At 39.9% G+C, this 24,461-nt stretch overlaps 1 protein-coding gene across 2 annotated transcripts; it reads right to left on the bottom strand.

The window, feature by feature from the left end:
• Positions 1-6,159: 6,159 nt before the first annotated feature.
• LOC105055364 (uncharacterized) lies at positions 6,160-11,332 on the bottom strand. 2 transcript variants are annotated; one of them, XM_073246593.1, is made up of 6 exons: positions 11,174-11,332; positions 10,725-10,866; positions 10,096-10,638; positions 8,964-9,465; positions 8,702-8,783; positions 6,160-6,631 (listed from the first exon to the last, which is right to left on the bottom strand). In XM_073246593.1, the coding sequence occupies exons 1-6, from the start codon at positions 11,207-11,209 to the stop codon at positions 6,428-6,430; spliced, it is 1,509 nt and encodes a 502-aa protein (XP_073102694.1). In that variant the 5' UTR covers positions 11,210-11,332; the 3' UTR covers positions 6,160-6,427. The 2 variants fall into 2 exon arrangements, with proteins under 2 accessions (XP_073102694.1, XP_010935433.1); XM_010937131.3 differs by having other exon boundaries at positions 10,737-10,866.
• Between the last annotated feature and the right edge of the window lie 13,129 nt (positions 11,333-24,461).

Below are 24,461 nucleotides of genomic sequence, written 5' to 3'. Positions count from 1 at the left end.
CAAGTCGTAAAGTTCAATAAATGACACACAAGTATATGGATCAAAGTCTTGCTGCATTAAGATTTCAAGAACTTGGGAGTTAGGTATATGGGATTGTGTTTCCAACCATGTACAGACTACACGATTGATCATGTAAATTTTGGGTTAAAGTCGCATGACATACATAGGGGGAAGGGTTAGGAGTGAGGCAAGTGGTGGCCATTCCCTGCTCTAGCTAGGTACCTTCCAAACAAACCAAATCAATTAAGATAATCTTGGAGGCTTTCCATGATCCATGAGTCACATCAAGGAGGGCCATGAACTTTTTAACTCGTCTAGTACTATGGTCTATTTCACATGGCAAAGGAATCAATCTAGTAGGTCGGAACTCGACATATTTGCTCAAAATGATGTATTCTATCCGACATAAGATAGCTAAGCTAATCTCTCTTCCATTTCTAAAACCCTGTACTTCATTCCATATGTGAATGTAATTAGCATGATGATTCCATATTTGTAGTCATAGCACATGCATTTATTCTAGCTCTTTCCAACCAACTAGATTTGCGCTAATCAAATTCCAAACCACAAGCACAAAGGGTTACCTAGTGTGGCTTATGTTATGTGCAACACCATCTAATTTTGTTTAAACACTACAACATGGGAGGAGGTAGCAAACCATGTGAAATGTTAACCATCCTCCACTATTGCTACCTTCCAAGCAAAACAAATCTATTATTTCCTCCTGCATGAGGCTGATATTTTCAATGTTCCAAGGCTTTCATTAGTTCACCAGTCACATCAAACAGGGTATGCACTCAACATTTCTGCAATGACATGGTCTATTTGCATGGCAAAGTAGCTCACTAGCTTCATAGGTTAGCCAAGAATTAACACGTTGGCTTAAAATAATGCTTCTATCCAAAATAAAATAGCTAACCTACTTCCCCTCTTCAGGGCAATGATGTGATAGCCAACAGCCTAAGCTCTAAACACATGGTGTTTCATTCCACCGACGGCATGCAGTGAGAGTGATTTGTTCTGCTACTAGTCCCGATTGCAGTTGCCTTTTAGTGGGCACCAATGCTTCTACAGCAAATCAATACACCAGAATAAAATTATTAAGATTTTAACATATCAAAATAGCAGCACTGCGACATAAATAGATGAATCAAAACCCTTTCTGCTTCATATGCTTTGCAGCCTCTTTCAAGTCTCCCCTGGATATCAGTATATCACCATTCCAGTTGATCAGGGGTGTTCAATTCTCTGTTTCTATTATAAGCGATTTAATAACACTTTTGATGAGGTTTTATTGCGTAAGCAATGCACATAATTACGTGATTTTGCTTACTCAGGGTGTTTGTAGCTGTTCTGGACCAAAGTTTTTGATGCAGAATTATTCCTCTTGGCTGGTCGAAGTTTGGCCTTCCTGTTTCTCGCACAGTATTAACTTCTCTCTCCCGAAAAGATCTCTGCAACCATGTAATCATCTTAAATCAGTCAGTCTAAAGAACGATAACTGCCTTGCTCCTTACCTGTTTAATTTTTCCACTTTTTTAAAACATTTGCCCATTCTCCTTATAGTAAACAGAGAATGATATGAGCCATCAAATGGTTGCACTTACTCTTATTGAACCACTGGCTATGAGCTTGGAGCTTTTGCCCATGACTGATAGTTTAGGAACCCATCTTTTGGAGAGGGCTTTATAGTTGGATGCATTTGGAAAGACAAGTTCATATAAGTAATAAGATAACCCTTTACAACTCAAAGCAGGATCCCTGCATGTTCGACTACTTTTATGGAGAGCTGTCCCTTAACACTTCTCAACTGCAGGGACCAAGGACCACAATTCAGCTTTCTTTGCATACTTATCCATGGTGAACCCCACCCATCCAACTCATATTTGCTCCATGAACTTATCTCAGACCCACCATAAGGTACTTCAAAACCATCATCTGCTACAATTTTCCAAAAGCAAGCATACTGCACTGCTCCATCAACTGCTGCCACATCTACTTTCCCATTTTCCTTGTTCCAAGAAAGATCCGCCTATAAAAAGTTCACAGGCCAAGCACAAGTTCAGCTCAGGTTTTATTGTTTGTCAACTATTTAAAAAATGCCAATATCCACATGAATCCAGGCTAACAACCTTTAATAAAAGTATGAAGTGCTAACTCTGATGGTTAGGAATTACTGTATTGTGGAATGAGCCTAGTTTGACACTGCTCTGGTATTCAAAATCTCCTTCACCCTCGTCTACCCGTTGGCCCACTCGATGCACTAAAAGTTGATATCAATTGTGCTGGTGTCCATCAGGACGACAGCCGTGCGACCGTGACAGTCCTCTTTGGCCCACAAAGAAGAGACCACTGAAGCAATAGAGATGATTTAGTCGGGGCATGGGTGACGTTCGTACAGTGTTAACAGTGAGCATAGAGAGCATCATGTGAATGAGAGAGAAAGACATGCCATCATGCCCTCAGGTCAAAGAAAGCAACCAGGACTCAATCATATGGTCCTTGGAATATTGGCTCACATGATCTCAATTAGCACACCCATATCTTGTTTAAAGCCATGCCCATGGTCCCCCCAATCCAAGTTCGATACCTCCCTCTCTTTCTCTCTATCACCTCCTCACTAAATCATTTCACCATGATTCCCACCTGCTTGTAATGGCTTTAACTTAAAGCTTGGGCCCCTTTTCAAGTTTGATGTTATGTGGATGGGCCCCCACCAAAAGTGTGACAAGGGGAAAATGGATGTGGGGAGAGACAAAAGCTGGGAGGACTTGTGGGGTGTTAATGTGAAGCAATGGGACATGTTGGGCTTCACTGAATGGGGAGGATCGTTAAAAACAAAGGCCTTTAAAGGCTTCCTGATCTCTCATGGGAAGATTGGAGTACAATGAGCTCCTCTGGCTCCAGAAGATTACAAATAAATTTTAGCACTCTGTGCAAGAAGATAACGAGGACTTGCTCATTGAAAAGTCCCATGGCTTCTACTACCGAGGGGAAAAATAAAGTCATATAACTATGCATTGGATTCCAACAGGAGAATGAATAAATTCCAAATTCGTTGCCCAACTTAGAGATGATAATTAATTTCAGGATCAGGCGTGCACTCGTGGCAAGTTAAATTTAGTTACATCAGCATTTGGAGGCCTATGATACCTTTAGAAATTCGCAGATGTGCTCATAAGTAGGTTTAGATACGAGGCTTGATAGCCTGGTTCCTTCTTTAGAGAAAAGAGAACCAAAGAAGGAGCATGCTTTTATTAGCTCTTTCTTTTTTGTTGGATGAGATACATCAGAAGAGAAAATCTTTGACAAAGGAGTCACTTCAACTTTTGTTATTATTGCAGACTATAAATTGGAACCAGTGTTCCACATGAGGAGCAAGATAAGGACATTCCTTTAGCTTAATGCGTCAGGTGGACTCGCAATACCAAAATGGGATCCTTCTTGAAAATTCCACTATGAGAGCATGGGATAGCTAGCTGGGTGGTAGTAGCTTCAAATGGGAGCCGACACACACATGAATGCCAGATCTCCAAGGACATGTAACCGAGAGCCACCTTGCCCTGCAACCAGATATATCCCAATTTTTTATACAATGCATGGAGCGAGAAAGGGATGCTACTTTTCAAGTACAGGGGTGGCTCAGTGTCCTCTGTGACATAAAAATTTGTTTAAGCTAACGAGACAGATCACCACTGATAGATATGGTGAGATTTCTAGGCCAGGTCAGGTGGAGCCATGCATGTACTCTGAACCTTTTTTCTTTTTCTTTTTTTTTTTTTTTAATGTGTTGAATGTTGTAACATGTCAGGTGGAGCCATGCATGTACTCTGCAAGCTTTTGACACGTTAACTTGGTATGCTTGTATCTTGTTTGATGCAAAACTGTGGAGTCGCAGGGCACAGGAATGAGCCTCCCGTTGCAATTAGCTAGCCGTCTTGTCATCTCCATTAAAGAAGTGCTAGCTTTATGCAGCCAGGTACCAGCATTATAATCGCATGCAATGGACTTTTCTTCTTCTATCTGATGTGCTTGTCCCACTCTGCATACAATGAGAGGCACTTGAGGACTACACTTGAATGCAAGTGACTACGAGGAAGAAAGCAGTGATGTGTCACCATCTGTCATCTCTTAGTGTGTGTTTCTTTAGAGCAGTGGTGCGAGCACCGCCAACCATCTCATAGGAATGGTGGAAAAATGATCCACGTCAAGCATATGGGAGAACACGTAGCTCATCTATTTGCACAGTTCTAGGATTTGTTGATATAATGAATTGCTCGAGCAATAATACTATCACCTCACCTTCAGACAATGTCTAAGGTAGCTTTTACCAATGGCGTATCAGCTCGGCTCGAGCCCTTTTGTCCATTTTACTGGTGGGCCAAAGAAACGAATGCTTAAATCCTGCCAGATAAAAGCTTATAGCTAGGGTCACCTTAATTCCCTACAAAGTCTAAATGTCCGCATAGACTGATAGATGGTGGTTGTTTGAGACTGAGATGTTCCTTCGTGGACTCATTGAGTCAAATCGTTGGACCACAAGAACATCTTTTGAAGGCATTAATCTAAACTAGCCATGCTTGTTTTTCTCGGACTCTCCAACAACTCAGGTGACAAAATATGACTCTTGTGCACTGCCAACCTTTGGCCTCATCAGTGATGCCCATGAATTGTTTTTAAAATGCTGGCACCACGCACCAGTATACCTAACGTGCATGCATGTAGGAGAACATGGATGGCCATAACCGGCACACAAGGTTTCACCTGAAGGAAGTCAAAGATTGCGGTTTTTCTGACATTAAGAAAGCGCAGCACCATTTGAAAGTTGTTTCTGGACCGAGCTTTTGTTGACGGCCTCAATGCTCTTTCCCAAGTTATTGTTTGTTTATAGTCCCTAACAAACGTCTTTTCCTGAACTTTTCCTTTTTTTTTTATTAAGCATCGTTTCCTGAATTCTTTTAATAAAACAATTTATATTTAGGCCCAACAATTTGGGGAAATACGAGTCGGGGCATGAGGCAAGAGTTATGGGCTGTGGCCCAGTTTGTCATCCTCTTAATGAGATATTTCAACACTAAGAAGTTCAACGAGATTGAGAAAAATTTCAATCCTAAAGCCGGCATGGTTATCCACCTTTAATCAATCGATCCACTTATAAATTGCTGGCACACTTTGTTAAGAATCACATATGAGATCTAGTCCCATATGAAATAATTAGTGAATGATAGACTGATACAGGTAGAAAATATTCCGACTTGGGCTTTTAAATTGAATTGGATTTCGACTTTTATATGAAGACCTTATCTTGGTTGGACTTGAATTCTTTGTTTAGCATATACCATTAATGAAAGGAGTCGTCTTACCCAAAAAAAAATACGAAAGGAAGAGCAAATATCTCCTCTTCACATCACAACTTCACAAGCCCAAAGACCTTTGATATAGGCAAGAAGAGAACACCTTCATGCCACAGCATTTGAAAGAATCTAAATCACAAGCAAAAGTCATACCTATAAAAGGAAAACAGAAAAAACAAATGCTGAACTAAGTGAAAGAGTGGCAACCCTCTTAGCTAAGAAAAGAAGTAAAAAGCTCTTTTTAATCCTCCTCCAATGAACACAAGCATCCTTACTCAAGGCCTAAAAGAAATGCAACAGGCAGATAGAGATAAATTCATACAAACACTTGCAAATTGGTCATGATTCAAAGAATCTGCGTGACTGGTGAGGATCCCCGGCCAGACTCCATGACAAAGTCCATCCAGTCTTACTCTAATTTACATGACTTTAGATGAAAATCTGTTGCCTCTACCAAACATTTGCTTAAACAGGCTCAGAGAGTAGTGTTGAACATCTAACTCAAGAAGTTACCATGCTTGACAAACAATATCCATCTGCAGAAGAGAACCCAAAACTTCCTTCCCTTTGTTACCTTCATTTCCAAAGGAGAACCTTCAGGACCATGATGGTCCCACATGTATATACACACATACACACACACATTCATAGTCATAAGCTCCATTCACCAGAAGGTTACAAGTTAAAGTGGATGTGGATATCTGTGAAGAAGATTCGATTCCGATTTTCTAAGCTATGGTTGAGACAATTTTCTTTTTCCTTGTTGATGCACACATAAGCTTTTCACAGCTATTAAATCTCAATGTGCTTCAAGAGTTCAATACATATATTTAGGAACAGATCTATACTGGGATGAAAACATGTACTTATAATTTGGCAGTTGGTAAAATAAAAACTAACAATTCACTAACACAAAATGGACATATTCTTATATCCTTAGGTAGACCAAATGGCACCGGAACAAATTTGTGCACTACAAATATCTTGCAGAATAAGGATTACGAACCAACTAAATCAACAAGAATGCTGGAATATTTAGACATAGCGGTAGCAGCTGCTTCAGCGAAACAGAATTAAGAGCACCAATTCCAGCAAGAAAATGAGGAAGGAATATGGCCAGTTCTTCTTATGTACTCTGCTTGTTGAGCTGTCCTTGCAGCTTGTTGGTCTTTTGTGGCCTCTGCTAATGCCCGCTTTTGCCCAGCTTTATGCTTTGCAGCTGCTAGCTTGTTCATAAGCTTATCATGTGCATGAGCTCTCATGCTCTCCACCTCAACCTGTGAAAAATGAGCACCAACACCCAACACAGTAAAGCCTAAATTACATTACTACAAAAGGGAAGACATGTGAAACATCTACAGGTTTAGCTTAAAATCATCTGCAGTCAGGTCATAAATATTCACATCCAGACATCACAAGTCATGCAAAAGAATCATAGCATATTAACATGTTGCTCTCATGATTTTGCAAACTGAAAATGGTATTCATTTGGCCCTGGATCCTTAACCTTCTTTATCCTTGTTCTAAATTGTCTCAACTACTGTATTCGAAAGACCACAAGTACTCGTACATCCTGCCTACTCGATATAGATATAGAGTGATGATTACTTACTTATATTACTGCAATTAGTTTTAGCATTCAACCTGTCTTGAACCTATCAATTTATTTATCTGGGTGCTATATCTTATGCTTTCTGAGAAAAGAAGGTGGTGATGAAGAAGAAGCAAAAAAGTGTCCATTCTTTCTCATTTCTGGATGTCCTCAAATAGTTGACTTTCCTAGCATAAGGCCAAAATGGTGAATAAACATAACGTTTGTTATCTTATTTTCTTACTAATTTTGGTTCAAATGTTTTAATTTGGAGATAGATAGCAGCATTGCTTATCACATATATTCTTATAAACATGTGCCTTTATTAGCAGCTGGAATCTTCGAGGCAGGGTGTGCACCTGCTCCAAATTACCTAAAGTCAAAACTCCTACACCTACATCTTGAGCTCTCTAAATAAAAACCTGCTCCAAAATTATCTAGATTCAAACTCCTACACCCACATTTTGAGCTTTCTCTCCCTCCAAACATGTGCTCTGCTCCTCTAACCTGCACCTGACTAAGGTGACTGACATACTGCATCACATCTCCAATCATTTATAACCCTCCTTGTTTGCAAGATCTGATTAAACAAGCTAGTTCACCAAAATTAACATAGCCTCTCCAATCATTTATAACCCTCCATTTTGAGCTTTCTTTCCCTCCGAACATGTGCTCCGCTCCTCTAACCTGCACCTAAGGTGACCAACATACCGCTTCACATCTCCAATCATTTATAAGCCCCCTTGTTTGCAAAATCTTATCAAACAAGCTAGTTCACCAAAATTAACATACCCTCTCCAATGGTTCTTCATCTTGCAGCGCCCAGCCTGTGGACCACATCATAATATTCCATGCACTATCCCATGCTCATGCAATCCGATGGGAGATTTAGATATGGATGCAACAAAGAACTTCCACAATGGTACTCATGTTGTGGATGGCATCAAGGTTTGACATATCAGTTGGTATCGGTGTGTACCAACTGTACCATACCATACTAATACCGAATGCCAAAACGGCCCCCATACCAAGTGTACTAACACTACAATAGGATGGTACCATCGCAAGTCCGGTACCAGACAGCGAACTTGGATGGCATTCAAATATTAAAAGTAAATTTTTCCAAAAGTGGCAACTATAGCTTCTATAAAATAGAATCATTTAATATCTTCTTATTTCTTCAATTTTCCTTAAAGAAGCCCATTTTAATCTCTTCACATGCTATCTCTAGCTGAAAATGCTTTCATCCTATCACCATAATAATGGGAAAGGCTTGCTTGTCTTTTATTTGGTCAATAGATCTCCTACCACCTCTCCGAGTTGGAAAAAAAAAAGAAGGAAATTTGCTATAGTTCTTTTATGAATATATACCAATAAACAAGAATGGTCCTTATATATGGCAACCAATTAAAATGACAAATACAGTGAAAGCCGATCAAAATTACAATATTGAAATACATGTCGGTCATGATAAGATAAATTCTAACACATCAAGGTTTTGACTCCATGCACTCTTCATAAATCTCTGAAATTAAGAGCTTAATTTTCTATTCCAATAATCAATAATATTTCAAGGCACATACTAAGAGTAATGAAATAACTGAAGTTCTTTTTACTATGAGCAAATAACCAAACTATCCTTCAGTTGAGCTTTATGCAATGTCCCTTCAGTATGTCTATGTAGATCCATGCAACAGAATACAACTACATATGGAACAACAACCCTTACTCACTGTTATATAATAATAAATTGTACCTCAATTTTCCTCATTTCAGCTTCAGTTTTTGCTTTCTGATGAGTTTCCCACGCTTGGATTTTGATTTCTTCCTGTTTAAACCTGAAAATTCAGTATCATCATGAATTAAAATCTACCAATAGCCAACATACCAAAAACCTATGATTGATGCTCAAGAATCAAATATTCAAATATGATTTGAAATGAGTGAGTTAAAACATACAATTTGCAAAAGAATAAAAAACAGACAGGAATTAGAAGAAAGTCTAATTGTGTAATTACCTGGCCTGATACTTGGCCTTTTCTGCCTCCTCCCAGGCTGCTGCACGCATCTCAGTAACACTTTTTGATTGGTCAACTGGCACGGTCTTGAGAGAAACGGATGAATCCTTTTCTTCTTCTTCTTTGCTAGCCCATGCAGCAATGTTCATCTTACCTAGTTGTGTGCCGAGAATCATTATCTCTCTTCTAGCTTTCATTTGCAATTCTTTTTCACTCAACTCCTTGTTATTATCCCCATGGCTGTCCGATGAACCAATAATGTTTGCAACAATGTTTGAATTTGGTGCATCTCTCTGTGGAGTTGTTGATCGAGAAGAAGTAGGGCTCCGTGTTGGTGTTGAGGCTCTCACAGGAGTTCCTGTCCGAGAGGGCTCTTGGCTAGCAATGGGAGTCATTTCTGTGCCCATATCTCTCATAGATACAGACCTGACAGTTGATGGAGGAGTAATAAAGGTGGGAGCATTCTGAGGTACTGCAGATGAATCATGACGACTAAGAGAAACTGCAAAAGATTGCACATTAAAAGATCTCTTCAAATGCTCTAACCTTGACAAAAATTCCAATAAAATCCATCTCTCTCCCCCCTCCCCCAGCGTCTTCTTCTCGCCTCCCTTCCCTCCCACCCCGAGAAAAAGAACAGAAAAGGAAGAAGAGATAAAATTTTAAATTTTTTATTCTGAATTGACCAAAGAATGACATCTGTTTTTCTCGGCTTAGTTTTACATAAACATAATCCAATCAGAAGTTTATTTAAAATTTGATGAACATAAAATGCAACATGATTTTTAACTCTATGGAACATGCAATTGGAATAGTTTAAAAGACTGTTAAAAATGCTTTTTCCTGATCAACTCTTCTTTTTTTTTTTTTTTTGATAAAACATAATCAACTGAATTACTTCTTTGTACATAATTCAAGTAAATTTGGAAATCTGTTTTTCAGGAGCTCCTTAAACTGCTCTGCAATTATAATCCACAAGACATTTGAAATGACTAAAACGCAGTCTGGATTTGAATTCTATACTTATTCGACCTGCCAGCATCATTCATCCATTCATTAACGGTGAAAAATAACAGACATTACTCACTGCACTACGCAAATATTTTAACTTAGAAAAAAACATTTTGCTTACTTGTTGGATCTGCAACTGAGTTCTCAACATTAATTGCAGGCTTGGCACAGGAATCCACCACCGGATATAGGTCGGGCACCCAATTCCCAGCCTTCTGCCCACCAAATTCCCTCTTTTCCTGGCTCGGATCAATCCTCTTAGTCTCTGCGTCCTCTGCAAGCTCCAGAACAACCTTCATCGAAGACTGTCTGCTACCATAACCAAACTTCTCCATCTTCTTCGGCTGACCTCCACTAGCTTTATAAGGCCGGTTCAAGTTGGGGTTTGCAATCCATTTCTGTGCATCATCCCATTTCGAAGGCGCCGGCTTCGAGAATGGCGGCACGAGAGCCGACCGATGCAAGGCACGCTCAGCCTTGTGGAATTCGAAGGTGGACGACACGCCCTCCGAATCAAAAGAATCTTCCTCTTGAGATCTAATTCTCGAACTCGATAGGCTTTGATCTGTAAATCCATAACCACTCATTGTATCCAACGACGTAGAGTATCCAGGGAGGGAGCTCACCATGTCTACATCCTTGTACTCATCGGGAACACTACCACCTACCCACATTCACGGCAGCTCGATCAACTCTGAATCCAAAGCTTAGATTTTTCAAATAAATTTCATTCAAAGATGAGATTTTTACAAAGAATCCTACGTGTGTCATCAATCTCAGCGCCAGTTTCTTCAGATTTCAGCGAGAACTTGGACTCCATCTCATCCTCTTTCCTCCTCTTCTCCACTCCCAACAGAATAGCTCGAAGCTTACTGGGAGAAAACCCACCGCCCTAAAACACACCAAAAAAAAAAGAAAAAAAACTCATCAAATTCGAACAATCATACCAAAACCCATTCCAAAAGACACAAATCTCTCCGCATTCTTCATCAGATCCCACACTGACTCCCAAACTCAACCCACTCCATATCCCTCTCTTCCACCACGTCAATCTTCACAAACGCACAGAATCTAACCACCATAGTCAAAAAAATCCGACAAAGAATGCAGAGAATCGAATTCAAACACACAAAAAAGCGATAACCCAACTCCAGATTCGGAGTGACATAAAATCTGAGAGAGATAGAGAGAGAGAGTACTGGAGGAGAAGGCTTTTCGATTCGTTCGTAATCCATAGCGAAGGTGGTTTTGGGTTCGTTTTCGAGCTCCGGGAACTGGCGGAGGAGGCGGTGACGGCTAGCGGATGGAGTAGTGGGCCCGGCGGTGCCGCCGTTTGAGACAGTTGCTCCCACCCCTTAAAATTTCGAAGAGGGCCTTCGAAGGTGGATCCCCTTTTAACGGAATTCAAAACCAAAACAAAGGAACCTGGTGTTCCAAGAAAATTCCTGTATTGCCAGTTTGCCACTATTTTTCTTTTTTTTAAAAAAAAAGCCGGCCTCGATAGCATCGCCACACGGCGTTGTTTGGCTTCACCGATTCCGTCTACTTGTCAAATTTGAGGGTGAGATGGCTACTGGGTTTCCATTGCGTACCGGGGAACGTGAGATGCGAGCAAGGAGAGGTGGTGCGAACGTGCAAGTGTGCGTGGGTGATGATGTACTTTGAATGCGGTTTTTGTTTTTGGGTACCTGTGTTTTTTTTTTTTTTTTGGTAAAGTTGGACAGGTGTTTTTTTTTTTTTGATAAAGAAATTGGTACAGGTGTTTGAAATAAAATTGCAGGTAGAAATTTGGACGAGGGTTTCGTATAAGCAAGAGGTCGTGCTAAGATGGATATGAGATGAGATATGGAGCGTCAAATCCAAAATCAAATACATGATATAATAAAATTTGATATATGATATTTGAAATTGTATATTTTGCTAAGGAAATTAGTTCCATGGAGAATGATATAGAAATATGATCGAGAGGGCCAAACCATAAAGAACATAGTTATCATACTCGTAGTGGGAGCCCAATGGAGCGGGCCATGGCATCCATCCCACGCGATGGAGGTTTGAATCTATGAGATTCGATTAAGCAAGAAAGATTTATTTTTTTTAATCTATGTAGGTGTGAATGAAGTACGGTATCTGATCCATTATATACTAATGTGGGATGGAGAATGATATATTCATCTGATTCAAAATCGATTTTGGCTATACTCAAACATAATATGAAGAGAATACGTGCTTAGTGCTCTCACATCGAACATTCACTCCGCAGAGTGAGGATCCTCATGGTTACATTCACTCCACAGAGTGAAGATCCTCATGATTACATCCAGAAGGAATTGCTATGCGGGACGTTCTTTTCACTCTATCTTTTGTACTAAAAAAAGTTATTATAATTTATTTTTATAAAAAAATAGTTGATTCATAAATATTTTACTATTTTTTTTCACAGACAATAATATTATAAAAATTGTCAATTAAAAAATAAAATAAAAATTATATGTTGATATGTTATAAAAATATTATGTTACTCAAACATGTTTCATCAACATATCCCAAATTTAGTTTGTATAAATCTCTAAAAAATAAAAAAAATTATTATAATTCTATTATAACTCTTCAAATATAAAATATGATTTTATCACTTTTCTCATGTTAGAATTTTATAATTTTTTTATATCCATAATTGTTTCAAATAACAAGTTACTTTGTTATGTGAAATCGGTATTGTTCGTTATAATGGCTACCATAATAACATTATAATAAAAATAATAGATAGCAAATAATACAGAAATAATAGCAGTATTTTTTTTTTATTTTTTATTGAATAGGAATATTTGTGTCCTGTAAACTTACAATCATTTTTTTAAGAGAATTTTGATAAAAATATTAAATTTTAAAAGATAACGTTTTCTAAATAAAAGTACAAGTTAAAGTCATGCTGTAATAATACTAAATAACATATTATTTTATAATTATGGTTATATTATTTTCTGTTATTATACATTTTATAATGTATGGGGGAGGCCGTTCTTATAACGGTGGCCGTTATTTCGTAACCTCGCACGAGACACCATGCAGGGGTAGTTACGAAATTTTCCAAGGCTGGAGGGTGGTATTAAAATGATTGCCGCAAAGACGACCTCCGTGGCTGGTCAAAGCTGGTCCCCTCGCCGTCAGCCGGCTGTCCCCCCCACGAGACGGTTGTCCTCTACCTTGACACGCGGCACCATCCCAACGGATAGCTACCACCCCCTCCACCTAATCATTCATGCGGTCCGTACTTACACGTCATCAACTCCCGAAGGTCGTTCCGTCGAAGCACCAGAGTTGCACCCATCGTCCCACACAGGAGCCAAGCTGGAAGAGCCAGAGGTGGAACATCTGTATCGGGTCTGTTTCGAGGGTCTCCTTTCTGGGTCCTGAAAACGCGATGAGAGCCGCGCCGGGTTCACCGAGAGCGGTTGGTGGACGGAGTGCACTAGGAATGATGGGAGGCCGGTCGGGACCGAGACGTCGACTTGGGTTGGTTTTGTCTTCAGGGAGAGGGTGGTAGACAACGATAAAATATTCCAGATTGGAATAGATTTAATGGCTAATGAAGACAAGGAAATGCCAGCGGTGTGACCGGCAGGAGGTGATCGATACATCTGCATCCATGTAATGGAGATCATTACGAATTTAGTGGAAGATTGGTAGACGACAATACGCCATCTCAGTTGGAATGAGTATTTTGAGTAGCGAGGCCTCCATGTATCCATCTGGATCAGTACAATTATAACAATCATGAAGCCAAAGTATCTTTGGCATTTCTTCTTCTTGATGTTTTCCACTTCTTGATATCTAGGTCGAGATATATCTTCCAATTTCTTCGATGAAATAGCAGTGACATTGTAATCACAAAGTTACCTCCATATTTAATTAGAGCGGATGTCCTCACCAAAATCACCTCATTGGGCAATGGCATATTAGCAAGGCTAGGAGAAAATGCTAGAATCTCATCATGTATGGGCCCACACAAAGTGGAAGAGAGATGCCAATCTCTTAAACGGAAAGGACTTAGTCCTACCATAAAGATAGAGATAAAAAGGAGTGAAAAAAAAGAGAAAATATTTTTGTACATCATAGGTGGTGCAGCACCTCACACACTATTTAAGATGTTTGGCCCATGAGGTTAAAAAGAAAAAAAAAAAATTTTGGATGCTACATCACGGCTCCGTGCTTGAGCCAATCATCGCAAACGATGCATGCAGTACGCACCCACCATGATTTACAAAGCATTTTTCGAAAAAGAGAATGGAACCAAAAGAGGCTGGGACCAATGGCCGATGCTGAAATGAACTACGACATGGAGAGGCATTCCCAAATCCGAAGAGTTATAACAATAAGATGATTCAAGTTTTGTCACTTTTCCTCAGCATTATCCGCATAATTTTGTCCATAAGTCTAGCATTTCCTTCCCCATTATCCGGCAAAAGAGAGTATAGTTTTGATCTCCTTTATTTGTGCCGTAACATCATTTCAACTTCTTTCTCTAATAGAAGGTTAGTTATAATTATAATTTTTATTTAAACAATATTAATATGCAACAAAGCATTGCTGTAGTGATCACGGCCCTTGCGGTCATCGATTCAGATCTCGGATGATATATCCCCAAACATTTAAACCTGGATAATTACACAGGACGGTCTCTTTTTTTTTCTATGAAAAATTTTGTGCACCACAGGTGGTGTAGAAAATCTGATGTGGAGTGCACTATTTTATGTGATTAGTTCATATATCCATCATTTTTCAATGTGCATTTAACACCTGCAGTTCTATTCTTTTGTTTGAAAATTTTGAATGATGAAAATACTCCTGCTCTTTGAAAAAAATTATGACATCTTATGTCCAGATTTTGCTATAGTGCTCCAAGGGTATTCTATTTTTTTTATTTTTTATTTATTTCTGACCATTGGATTAAATATAGATCATATATATTTTAATCAGATGAGGGGTCATGTGTATGGCTGGTACCGTAAATATTTCAAAAACCACGATTGTTTTAATGTTGTATGTTTTTTTCTTAACTGCCACTCCAGAAGATGGAGGAGCTGGAAGAGGCGGCGGCGGAGGTAGAAGATCTAGCGGGCAAAGGTGCATTGAGGCCCTCGTGAGTGAAGGATGGAGCACTGATAGGTAGAGGACCCGTTGGAGGTGTCGGGGGTGTCATGGACAAGGGAGGGAGGCACGGTGGCAGAGCCGCACGGACGGGAGAAGCATCGATCGAGTGAGAGGGGGGTGGGGGGCGCGGCATGAGCAAGGAGGCACAGTCGTGGCACGAGCACGTGGGGACTAGGGGGCGGGTCGATGGGGCACGAGCGCCAATCGGTGGAGCGGGTGGGAGAGAGGGGAGAGAAGACTGTGCAAGGGGTGGGGTGGCTATGATGGAGAAGAAGAAAGAAGACCACCACTAGGGGGGTGTTGAGGCAAAGAAGAACAAAGAAGATGGGGGGGTGCTGCGGCACGAGCAGGGAAGCGACGTCGATTGGAGGTGGGGGGGCGGGCACAGTATGAGCAGGAGGGGTGTGGCACGAGCGTGGGGGGAACACCACCAGGGAGGGGAAGGGGGGAAGCGGCATGGGGGGTGGGGCAGGTGGAAGAAGAGAACAAAAAAAGTAAAATACCTAAGGTACCTATTGCTGCTAATCTCCTGCTGTGCCCGTCGTCAGATAAGAGTACCTACAAAAGAAGTCCACACTGATCGAAATTATGTCCGACAGAGACCCTCCGATGCTTAAGTCAGTGAAGAGTGGTGAACATCAGATAGAATATTCAAAGTAGCAAAGTATCAACCCAGAATTATCTTACCAAATACTGTTTATTTACCTCCTTTTATAGACAAGTAGTTAGTAACTATCTGTAACGGTTAGACATATGGATCCCGCTTGTTTCAACATTATATGATTGTAGAATGAATGGTTATATCAGTTACTGATCATGTTTTGTCCATTATGCACTTTCTGTGCTGGCAGTTTCAAATAAACTGACTATACATCGATAATCAAGATATGTCGATCGTATGTCGATAGTTGTAGAAGTCCAAATGACCATCGATCGGTAACTCTGATATGTCAATAGTTATCGATCTGAAATGATTCAAGTTGTTATAGTTGGACCCCATCAAATTTGCAGATAGCCGACTGTCAGTTGGCTAACCGATTGATAGTCGGCAAGTCGTGCTTATCAGGTCGATTGTAAGTCGAAATCGGAGGGTTGGCTGAATCGCCCCAATAGTTATCTCCTACTCCTAAGTCCAAAGTAGTCTGATATGTGTGTTGTCATGTGGTTTGTCACGTTGGATGAAGAGAGTTGTCACATGTTGTTTCGAGTCTCGATTCGGCTGTAGGCATTAATGATTTTTTGAAATACGAAAGGTCTCTAGTCATTTTGTTGTTTCGATATATGTGAGATCATCATTGGGATGTCGTTTCAGGAAGATAATTTGACGTCTGAAGAATCTGGATGATTTAATTCTGACTAGTAGATTTTGGCCACTTGTCTAGATGTCATTGGCTCTGTGCTGTTCACACGGATAATGATGAAATGGCATGATCTGAGAGTAGGTACGTTGAACCGTCCGATCAATGATCGATTTTGATATAACCACATGTCGATATATGAGGAAATCTTGATTTAAATGATTTCATTCAGATCATTGTGGGGTCCGATATGAAGTCACTTTTATTTGGATTTTCTGCTTTTGCATTCGTCATTCTCCTCTGCAGCAGAAGGTTCTGCCCCAGTGTTAGGAGCTTTCCAGTGATAGGAGCTTTCCAAGTTTCTCTGTTCTTCACGTCATCCATAGTTTCAGATTGAGTTTTCACTCCTCCTTAGGTTTTTGTTTGTTTTTTTTTTTAATTTTTAATGGCAAGTAGGAAAATGAAAGCTTCATTTTCTCATGATAGTCGGTCGGAGAATCCGATCGATAATTCTCTTTTGGATCTGGAGACGAAAGTCTCTTCTTTGTTTGGATCCAATATCGAATGACTTCGAAAATAGTATTATATCCTGAAGTAATATCAACTTTCTGCTTCTGGTCTGGATGGTCGGATCAACTCTCCTCCTCCGGACTAGGTTGCATTCTATGTCGAGGACCTTCGGGCCGATCTTCAATTTTTTATTCTGAAATTTATCCAAATTTTTTTTGATTATTATCAACTTTGTCTGGCTTAGTTGGCTCTGAATTCTATCCGGCTGATTATCAGCTTCACTTTATTGTATCGTCTTATCCCGACCAACCCTCGTCCTTCTCTTTTTTGAATTTTTTTATTCTTCATCCCTATCTCAAGGCCAAGGGTTGGTGGTTTTTCAATCCGAGGAAGGATCTTTCTTTCATCTCCAGTCTTCCATCGTCTATTTATGGATGGAAGAATCAATTTTTCTTCATTTCTTCTTCATCTCCTTGGGGCTTTCCTTCATGATGGGGTGCTCTGAGAATTGGCCCCAACGAGCATAGTTGGGTTGGTGCCATCGATCGATAAGACTTCCTCCGACTAAAAGATATGGAAGTTTCACCTCAACGAGAGCTGATGACCAAGTAGGCTCTCTATGATACCGAACTTAGCTCGGTAACTTCTTTAGGTATGGCATAGTCGGTCACATCACTTTTTACTTTGTTTATTTCTGAATTTTATACTAAACTTTGTCTTTTGATTATAGCTATGCGGATGAGGGCACATGTTTCAGCTACTGACATCTGCTTGCATGGTGCCAAAAAGAGGGTAGCGACCGATGCTGGATCCTTCCGACCATCGAGAAAAAGTAGGGTTGATTTCCAGTTAGTACCGATAAGGAAATTTGATGTTTCGTTGGTAATAGTTTTCGAGTCGGTTATTGCATTGTCGGCTCCGACAATGCTTCCTCCGACTGAAGTACTGTCTGCTGGAGTTAGGATGGCTAGAGATGAAGATGCCATGACAGAACCATCAGCAACTCCATCAATGGGGGTTTGGATCGAGTCAGAAGTCGCGGGTGAACCCGAACAATCTGCTGCTGTGCCAGTTGTTCCTCAGCGGAGCGGTCTCAAGTGCAGTCAAGTACTGATTTCGTGGCGATCTCCAGTGCACGACCGCCGACTGGAGACCCAGGAAAGGCACCGGCTACTTCTGTCGATGATGGGTCATCTGTGGGCCTCCCCATCCTTTTCAACATTTGTATCTCTGCTGGTGAGTCGGTCTTGGCCAATCCATCATTGGCCAGATGACTCATCGAAATTGCACTTCTCTCGACTGGTGGGGAGAACAGGAGAAATCAAACGGTGTCTGAAATATTTTCTTCATTTTATCCGACGATGCTTGGGATAAGTTTCCAACATTCCTCTCCTCTTTTTTTTTTATCTGACTTGACTTGTCTTTTCCTTTCAGTGGTGCACGATATGTATGCTCTAAAGAGTGGATATCGAAAAATCACCGATCTTCATTAGGTATGGATGGACAAGGTGACGGCAACTGAATAGAAGAAAATGCTCCAAAAAAAGATCTCCCATATGACAGCTGACCTATAGTCCTCTACAGTCGAACTTGAGTCGGCTCATCAGAGCATCACGTCTCTCGAATTTTGAGTTAAGAGCAAGAAGCATTCCATCAATCGACTTCGGAGGGAGAGAGATGATGTATAGAGGAGCTAGAAGTGAAGCACGGGAGGCATCGGGCCATCATAGAGAGGTTGGCACTAGCTGATGCAGAGTCAGCCTTTGTGAAGAAAGAAGATGAGTCGGCGAGAGGTACTCTAAGTCTGGCCATCGAGAATTTCAGAGATTCATAAAAATTCAAGGATGAAATTCTCAAGGGTGGATTTGCCTCCTACTGCGTCGGATACGAGGACGGTAGAGATGCCGTCGGGAGATTGTATTCGGACTTGGACCTTAGCAGCGTCGTCCTCCCTAATTCAGGAGAAGATGTTGTTGAGGAGACTGCCGTGCTGACTGAAGAAGATGCATCGGTTGCACCAGAAGCTGCTCCAACTATGGAGGCTGTGTCGGAGTAAGGTGATGAAGAAGCCGACTGGTGATCGATGTAATATTTTTTTTTTCTTTTTGTAATCAGATAGTTCAATTTTGTAATCGGGACTTGGGTCCAATTTTGTAATCTTTTCTTCGAAGAATGAAAAAAAAATTTTATGGAATCTATTTTTATTTATATTTTCAATATCGTACAGTCGAATTTCTGATCATCCATCAGTCAGTTGAATGTCGATCGATAGTCGTAGTAGAGTTTGTCCACTAGTTAGGTGTTAGCCGACTTAGTATATATATTTTCTAGATATTTGATAGACGGTGGTAAGTCGAATATCCTTCGATTGATCGTAGTCAAATCGATATATTTCTCACTCGATCAGGATCGAGTCGGCGTAATATTCTACTTAGCTAAAGCTAAGTCAGCATGAGTAGTCCTTCAACTTAAATCAATTTTTACAATAGAAAATCAAAATATAGTCAGTACAAGCTGACCGGTTGTTTGTTGATTTATCATACCATTTTATAGATAAATCATGGTTGACGAAGCTTTCATAATTCTTAATCCCAACATTTCATTTCGAATGTCATACATGTGAACAACTTTATTGATAGTACATCTTCAAATTATCGGCATTTCAATTTTGAGGAATAGCCATCCTATCAAGGGCTTCTAGCTGATATGCTCCCGATCGAAGTGTTTCAATTATTCTGTAAGGTCCTTTCCAATTCGGAGATAATTTTTCTGGTCTAGAAGCTTTGAGACTTCGGCTTTTCTTAGAACCAGATCTTTCGGATGAAAGATCTTTGACTTAACTTTTGCATTATAATACTAGGCTATTCTTTGCTGGTATGCTGCCATCCGAACTTGAGCTTGTTGTCGGATTTCTGAAAGTAAATCTAGGTCGGCTCTCCGATATTCAAAGTTGCTCGACTCATCATACTGTTCCACTCTTGTCAATAGTAATCCGATCTCAAGTGGAATCATCACCTCTATCCTATAGGCTAAATTGAATGGTGATTCTCCCATCGGTATGCGAGTCTATAAGATTGGATATAATTCTTCCATCCAGAGGTCTTTAGCTTCATTCAGTCTGATCTTGAGATCATGTAGGATTGTTCGGTTTGTTACCTCTACTTTACCGTTGGATTGTAGATGGCCGACTGATGTGAGTTTATGCATAATATAAAATTTTACACAAAATTCTTTGAAGTTCTGATTATCGAATTGTCAACCATTATCAGTGATGATGGTGTGCGGTAGACCGATTCTACATATGATCTATTTCTGAACTAAGTCTTCGATCTTACTTTCAGTGATCTATGCTAAAGGTTCGGTTTCTACCTATTTGATGAAGTAATCGATGGCAATTACAATGAATTTTCTCTGATCGGATGTCGGAGAGAAATGACCAAGTATGTCGATTCTCTATTGTGCGAAGAGCCATGGTGCAATGATTGACGTCAGCTGGCTGGCCAATTGATGTTGTATGTTAGCATACTTCTGACATGGTTCACATCTTCAGACAAGTTTAGCTGCATCTTTCTTCATAGTGGGCCAATAATATCTTTGTCGTAAGACTTCATAAGCTAAAGATTTATCCTCCAAGTAATTTTCACAAATCTCTTCATAAACTTCTTGGAGTGTATAGTCGGCATCCGCTGGTCTCAAATACTTTAGTAAAGGAAGAGATAATGATCTTTTATAAAGTTATCCATTTATCAAGATATATTGTGAGGCCATCCACCTTAGTCGTTTGACTTTCGAAGGATCTACAAATAGAATTCCATCAGTCAAGTACTGGATAATCAGGTCCATCCAGCATAGCTCGTCATTAATTTGTAGCACTTTTTTGACTTTATCAATACTCGATTGTTCGAGACATTCGATGAATGTCCGATCCAGCGAGTTGAATGAAGTAGTTGCAAGTCGAAAAAGTACATCAGCTCGAGTATTCTCCATTCTTGGAATATGAGAGATCTCAAAATATTTTAGAGTTGATGTAAGATCTTTTATTTTTTGAAGATACTTCATCATAATGGGGTCTCAGACTTCAAACTCATCTTTAATTTGTCCGATAATCAACTGTGAGTCGGCGAAGACCTTCAGGTTGTCAATATTAAGCTCTTTGGCAATCTTCAAGCCGGCTAAGAGAGCTTCATACTTGGTTTGATTATTTGAAGCTTTAAAATTAAATCGAAGGACATATTCGGTTACAATCCCTTCAAAATTGGTGAGGATGAGACCGGCTCAACTGTCCTGTGCATTGGATGCTCCATCAATATGTAGCACCCACACCGATGTTAAGTCGGCCTCAGGAGTTTCAACTTGCTATAATTTATTATTGGGTTCATCTTTAGAGTTATTGTCAGATATAGTACACTCGATGATGAAGTCGGTCAAAACTTGTACCTTCATCGATGGTCGCAGACGATATTAATATCAAACTCACTAAATTTTATTGTCCACTTTGCCATTCGACCTGAAGTATCAGGTCAGTATAAAATTATCTTTAGCGGTTGATCTGTCAAGACGACTATGGAATATGATTGGAAGTAAAGACGAAGTCGCTGTGATGATATGATTAGGGCATAGATCATCTTCTTCGCTCTTGAATATCTTATTTCAGTATTATGAAGTACCTTGCTAGTTTAGTAAATTGGCCGTTGAATTCGATTTTCATCCTCTTGGACAAGAATCGAACTAACTGCTTCTGTCGAAGTCGCCAAATAAAGATACAAAATTTCTCCAACCCTTAGTTTTGTAAGCAATGGTGGAGATGTCAGATATCTTTTTAGATCTTCGAAAGATTGTCGGTACTTGTTCGATCATAAAAAATTTTTTACTTGTCTCAAGGTCTTGAAAAAGGATAAATATCTTTCTGCCGATCTTGAGATGAATCGACTAAGTGCGGTGATCTTTCCATTAAATTGTTGTATCTCTTTCTTGAAGCTTGGATGCTTCATATTGATGATAGCCTTTATTTTCTCGAGATTGACTTCAATTCCTCGTTATGACATAAAAAATCTAACAAATTTTTTAGAAGTTACTCCGAATGCATACTTAGTCGGATTCAATTTTATTTGATGTCGTCGAAGTGTGCTAAAGGCTTCTTCCAAATTTCGAACATGATCAGAAGTTTGGAAGCTTTTCACCAGCATATCATCAATGTAGATTTTTATATTTCATCCGATTTGCATCTTGAATAGTTTATTGACCAGTTGTTGATAAGTAGCTCCGGTATTCTTTAAACCGAATGGCATTACTTTGGAACAGTAGATACCTTTGTCGGTTATGAAGGCAGTGTGCTCCTCATCTTCGAGTGCCATCCAAATCTGATTATAGTCCGCAAAAGCATCCATAAAGCTTAAGAGTCGGTATCCCAAAGTCGCATCAACTAGTTGGTCGATCTTTGGTAAAGAAAAACTATCCTTTGGACAAGCTTCATTTAGATTCGTATAGTTGATGTAGATTCTCTATTTTTCAATGGCTTTTCTCACTATCACTATATTGACGAGCCAATCGGAATAATTGACTTCCCTGATGAAGCCAGCCGTGAGAAATTTATCGATCTCTTCGTCGATGATCTTCTACCTTTCAGGAGCAAAAGGTCTTTTCTTTTGTCTCATCGATCTAACTTTAGGATCAATGTTCAGTCGGTAGATTATTACTTTCGGAGGAATTTCTGGCATATCAGTTGTCGATCAGACAAAAATTTCGATATTTGCTCTTAGTAAATTCACCAGTTGTTGTCGCTTCGGATCAGATAATTGCAATCCAATTTGGACCATCTTTTCAGGATCTTCTTCTCTTAACAGGATAAAAATCAATTGCTCGGCTAGTTCATCCCTTTTTTCATTTTCTCTTTGGTCCAATTTATCAATAGATAAAGTCTTCAGATTGATTATTTTTTGTAGAGATCAGAAAGCAACATCGAGCAAGTTGTTGATCTCTACACATTTCTCCGACTCCATTTCTTATTGAGAATCAGACCAGTAGAATGTATGTTGAAACTGCTGCTCTCAGGATATTAAGTCTAGATCGTCCAAGTATGGTATTGTAAGCCGATGAAACTCGGACGATTGTTAATATTAGGAGAATAGTACTTTATTGTGGATCTGTTCTTGCGGTTAAAGGAAGAGTAATTTTTTCTTCCATGATAATTGCATCTCCAGTAAAATCGATTAATGGCATCGAGACTCTTCTGAGTCGGTCAGTCGGTAGTCGCATTCGGGAGAAAGTCAAGTAAAAAAGAACATCAGTTGAACTTCCATTATCAACTAAATTTTTTTTACATCATAGTTTGCTATCATCATCAAAACGACGACAGCATTATCATAGGGAGTTTGTATTCTCCTGACATCATCTTTTGAAAAAAAAATTACATTGTCGAGTCATTGTTTATTTACTGACTCTTCTTCGGAAGTTGCCTCACAGTCTGGTCATCCAGAGATCACATTGATTACTCCCGCTGTTGGTTGATTGTTGATTGTTTCTTTAGCTTGTGGCTGAGGCTATTGGTCGATGGGAGGTTGAGTCAGGCGATCTTGTTAAAATTTTTCGAGATAGTCACGTCGAATCAGGGCCTTTATTTCATCCCTAAGTTGAATGTACTGTTCGGTATCATGATCGTGATCACGATGAAACTGACAGTACTTCTTTCTATCATGACTCCTTGATGGCACTTTCATCAGTGGGAGATGTCATAGGTACTCATCTCCTTCGATCTCCATTAAGATCTGCGTATGGAGAGCAAAAAGAGGAGTATAGGAGTCATACCTGTCATAATTATTCAGCCTTGGACTCCGTTGTCGAGGTGAAGCTCACTTACTGGTAGTTGATCGATTTGGTTCGATCGAGACTTTACTTTTTTCTGCTTCTTTTTCTGATCTTTTTTTTCTGTCTGATGCCGGTCAGAAGCACCTTTATCTGCATGAATATCCTTGTATGCGCGTTTCAAGAATTCAGCATAGGTCCGAGGAAGAGTTTTATCCAAAGAATAGGAGAATTTGGATCTCCTCAGATTTCTCCTCATGATCGATATGGCCATATCTTCATTGAGGTCTCCGACCTTAAGTGTGGTTGTGTTGAAGCGAGCCACGAAATTCTTCAATTTCTCTGTTTCGCCTTGCTTAATTGAGAAGAGACTGTCTGATGTCCGTGGCACCTTTCGAATAGTGCTGAAATAAGTCACGAAAAAATGCTTGAGCTGCTCGAAGGAGTTTATGCATCCCGACTACAATCCAGAATACTATGCTCGAGCAGTCTTCCAAATAGTCACCAGGAAGCCAATGCATAGGAGGGCGTCGGTTGCCCCCTGGATCATCATGAGAGCCTTGTAGCTCTTCAGGTGATCAATTAGGTTGATGGAGCCATCATATGGCTCCATCTGCGGCATCTTGAATCGAGACAAAATCGGCTCGTTCAGGATGCGCTGAGAGAGAGGTTGGACAATATGGCAGTTACAGTCACTGGAAGATTTTTGATCTTCCATCTGAAG

The sequence above is a fragment of the Elaeis guineensis genome, chromosome 12 (genome assembly GCF_000442705.2).
Source record: "Elaeis guineensis isolate ETL-2024a chromosome 12, EG11, whole genome shotgun sequence".
NCBI classification, from domain to species: Eukaryota; Viridiplantae; Streptophyta; class Magnoliopsida; order Arecales; family Arecaceae; genus Elaeis; species Elaeis guineensis.
Note: the sequence above shows the minus strand (reverse complement) of the source record. Positions and strands in the feature narration are given on the sequence as shown.

What these genes read in the sequence shown, in the direction of transcription:
- LOC105055364 (XM_073246593.1), bottom strand. Translation starts at nt 11,209, where the DNA reads ATGGATTACGAACGAATCGAAAAGCCTTCTCCTCCA. An exon ending in CTCAGTTGCAGATCCAACAA is followed by an intron (nt 9,466 to 10,095) that starts GTAAGCAAAATG and finishes AATCTTTTGCAG; the next exon opens with TTTCTCTTAGTCGTCATGAT. An exon ending in CTGAAATGAGGAAAATTGAG is followed by an intron (nt 6,632 to 8,701) that starts GTACAATTTATT and finishes CATTTTTCACAG; the next exon opens with GTTGAGGTGGAGAGCATGAG.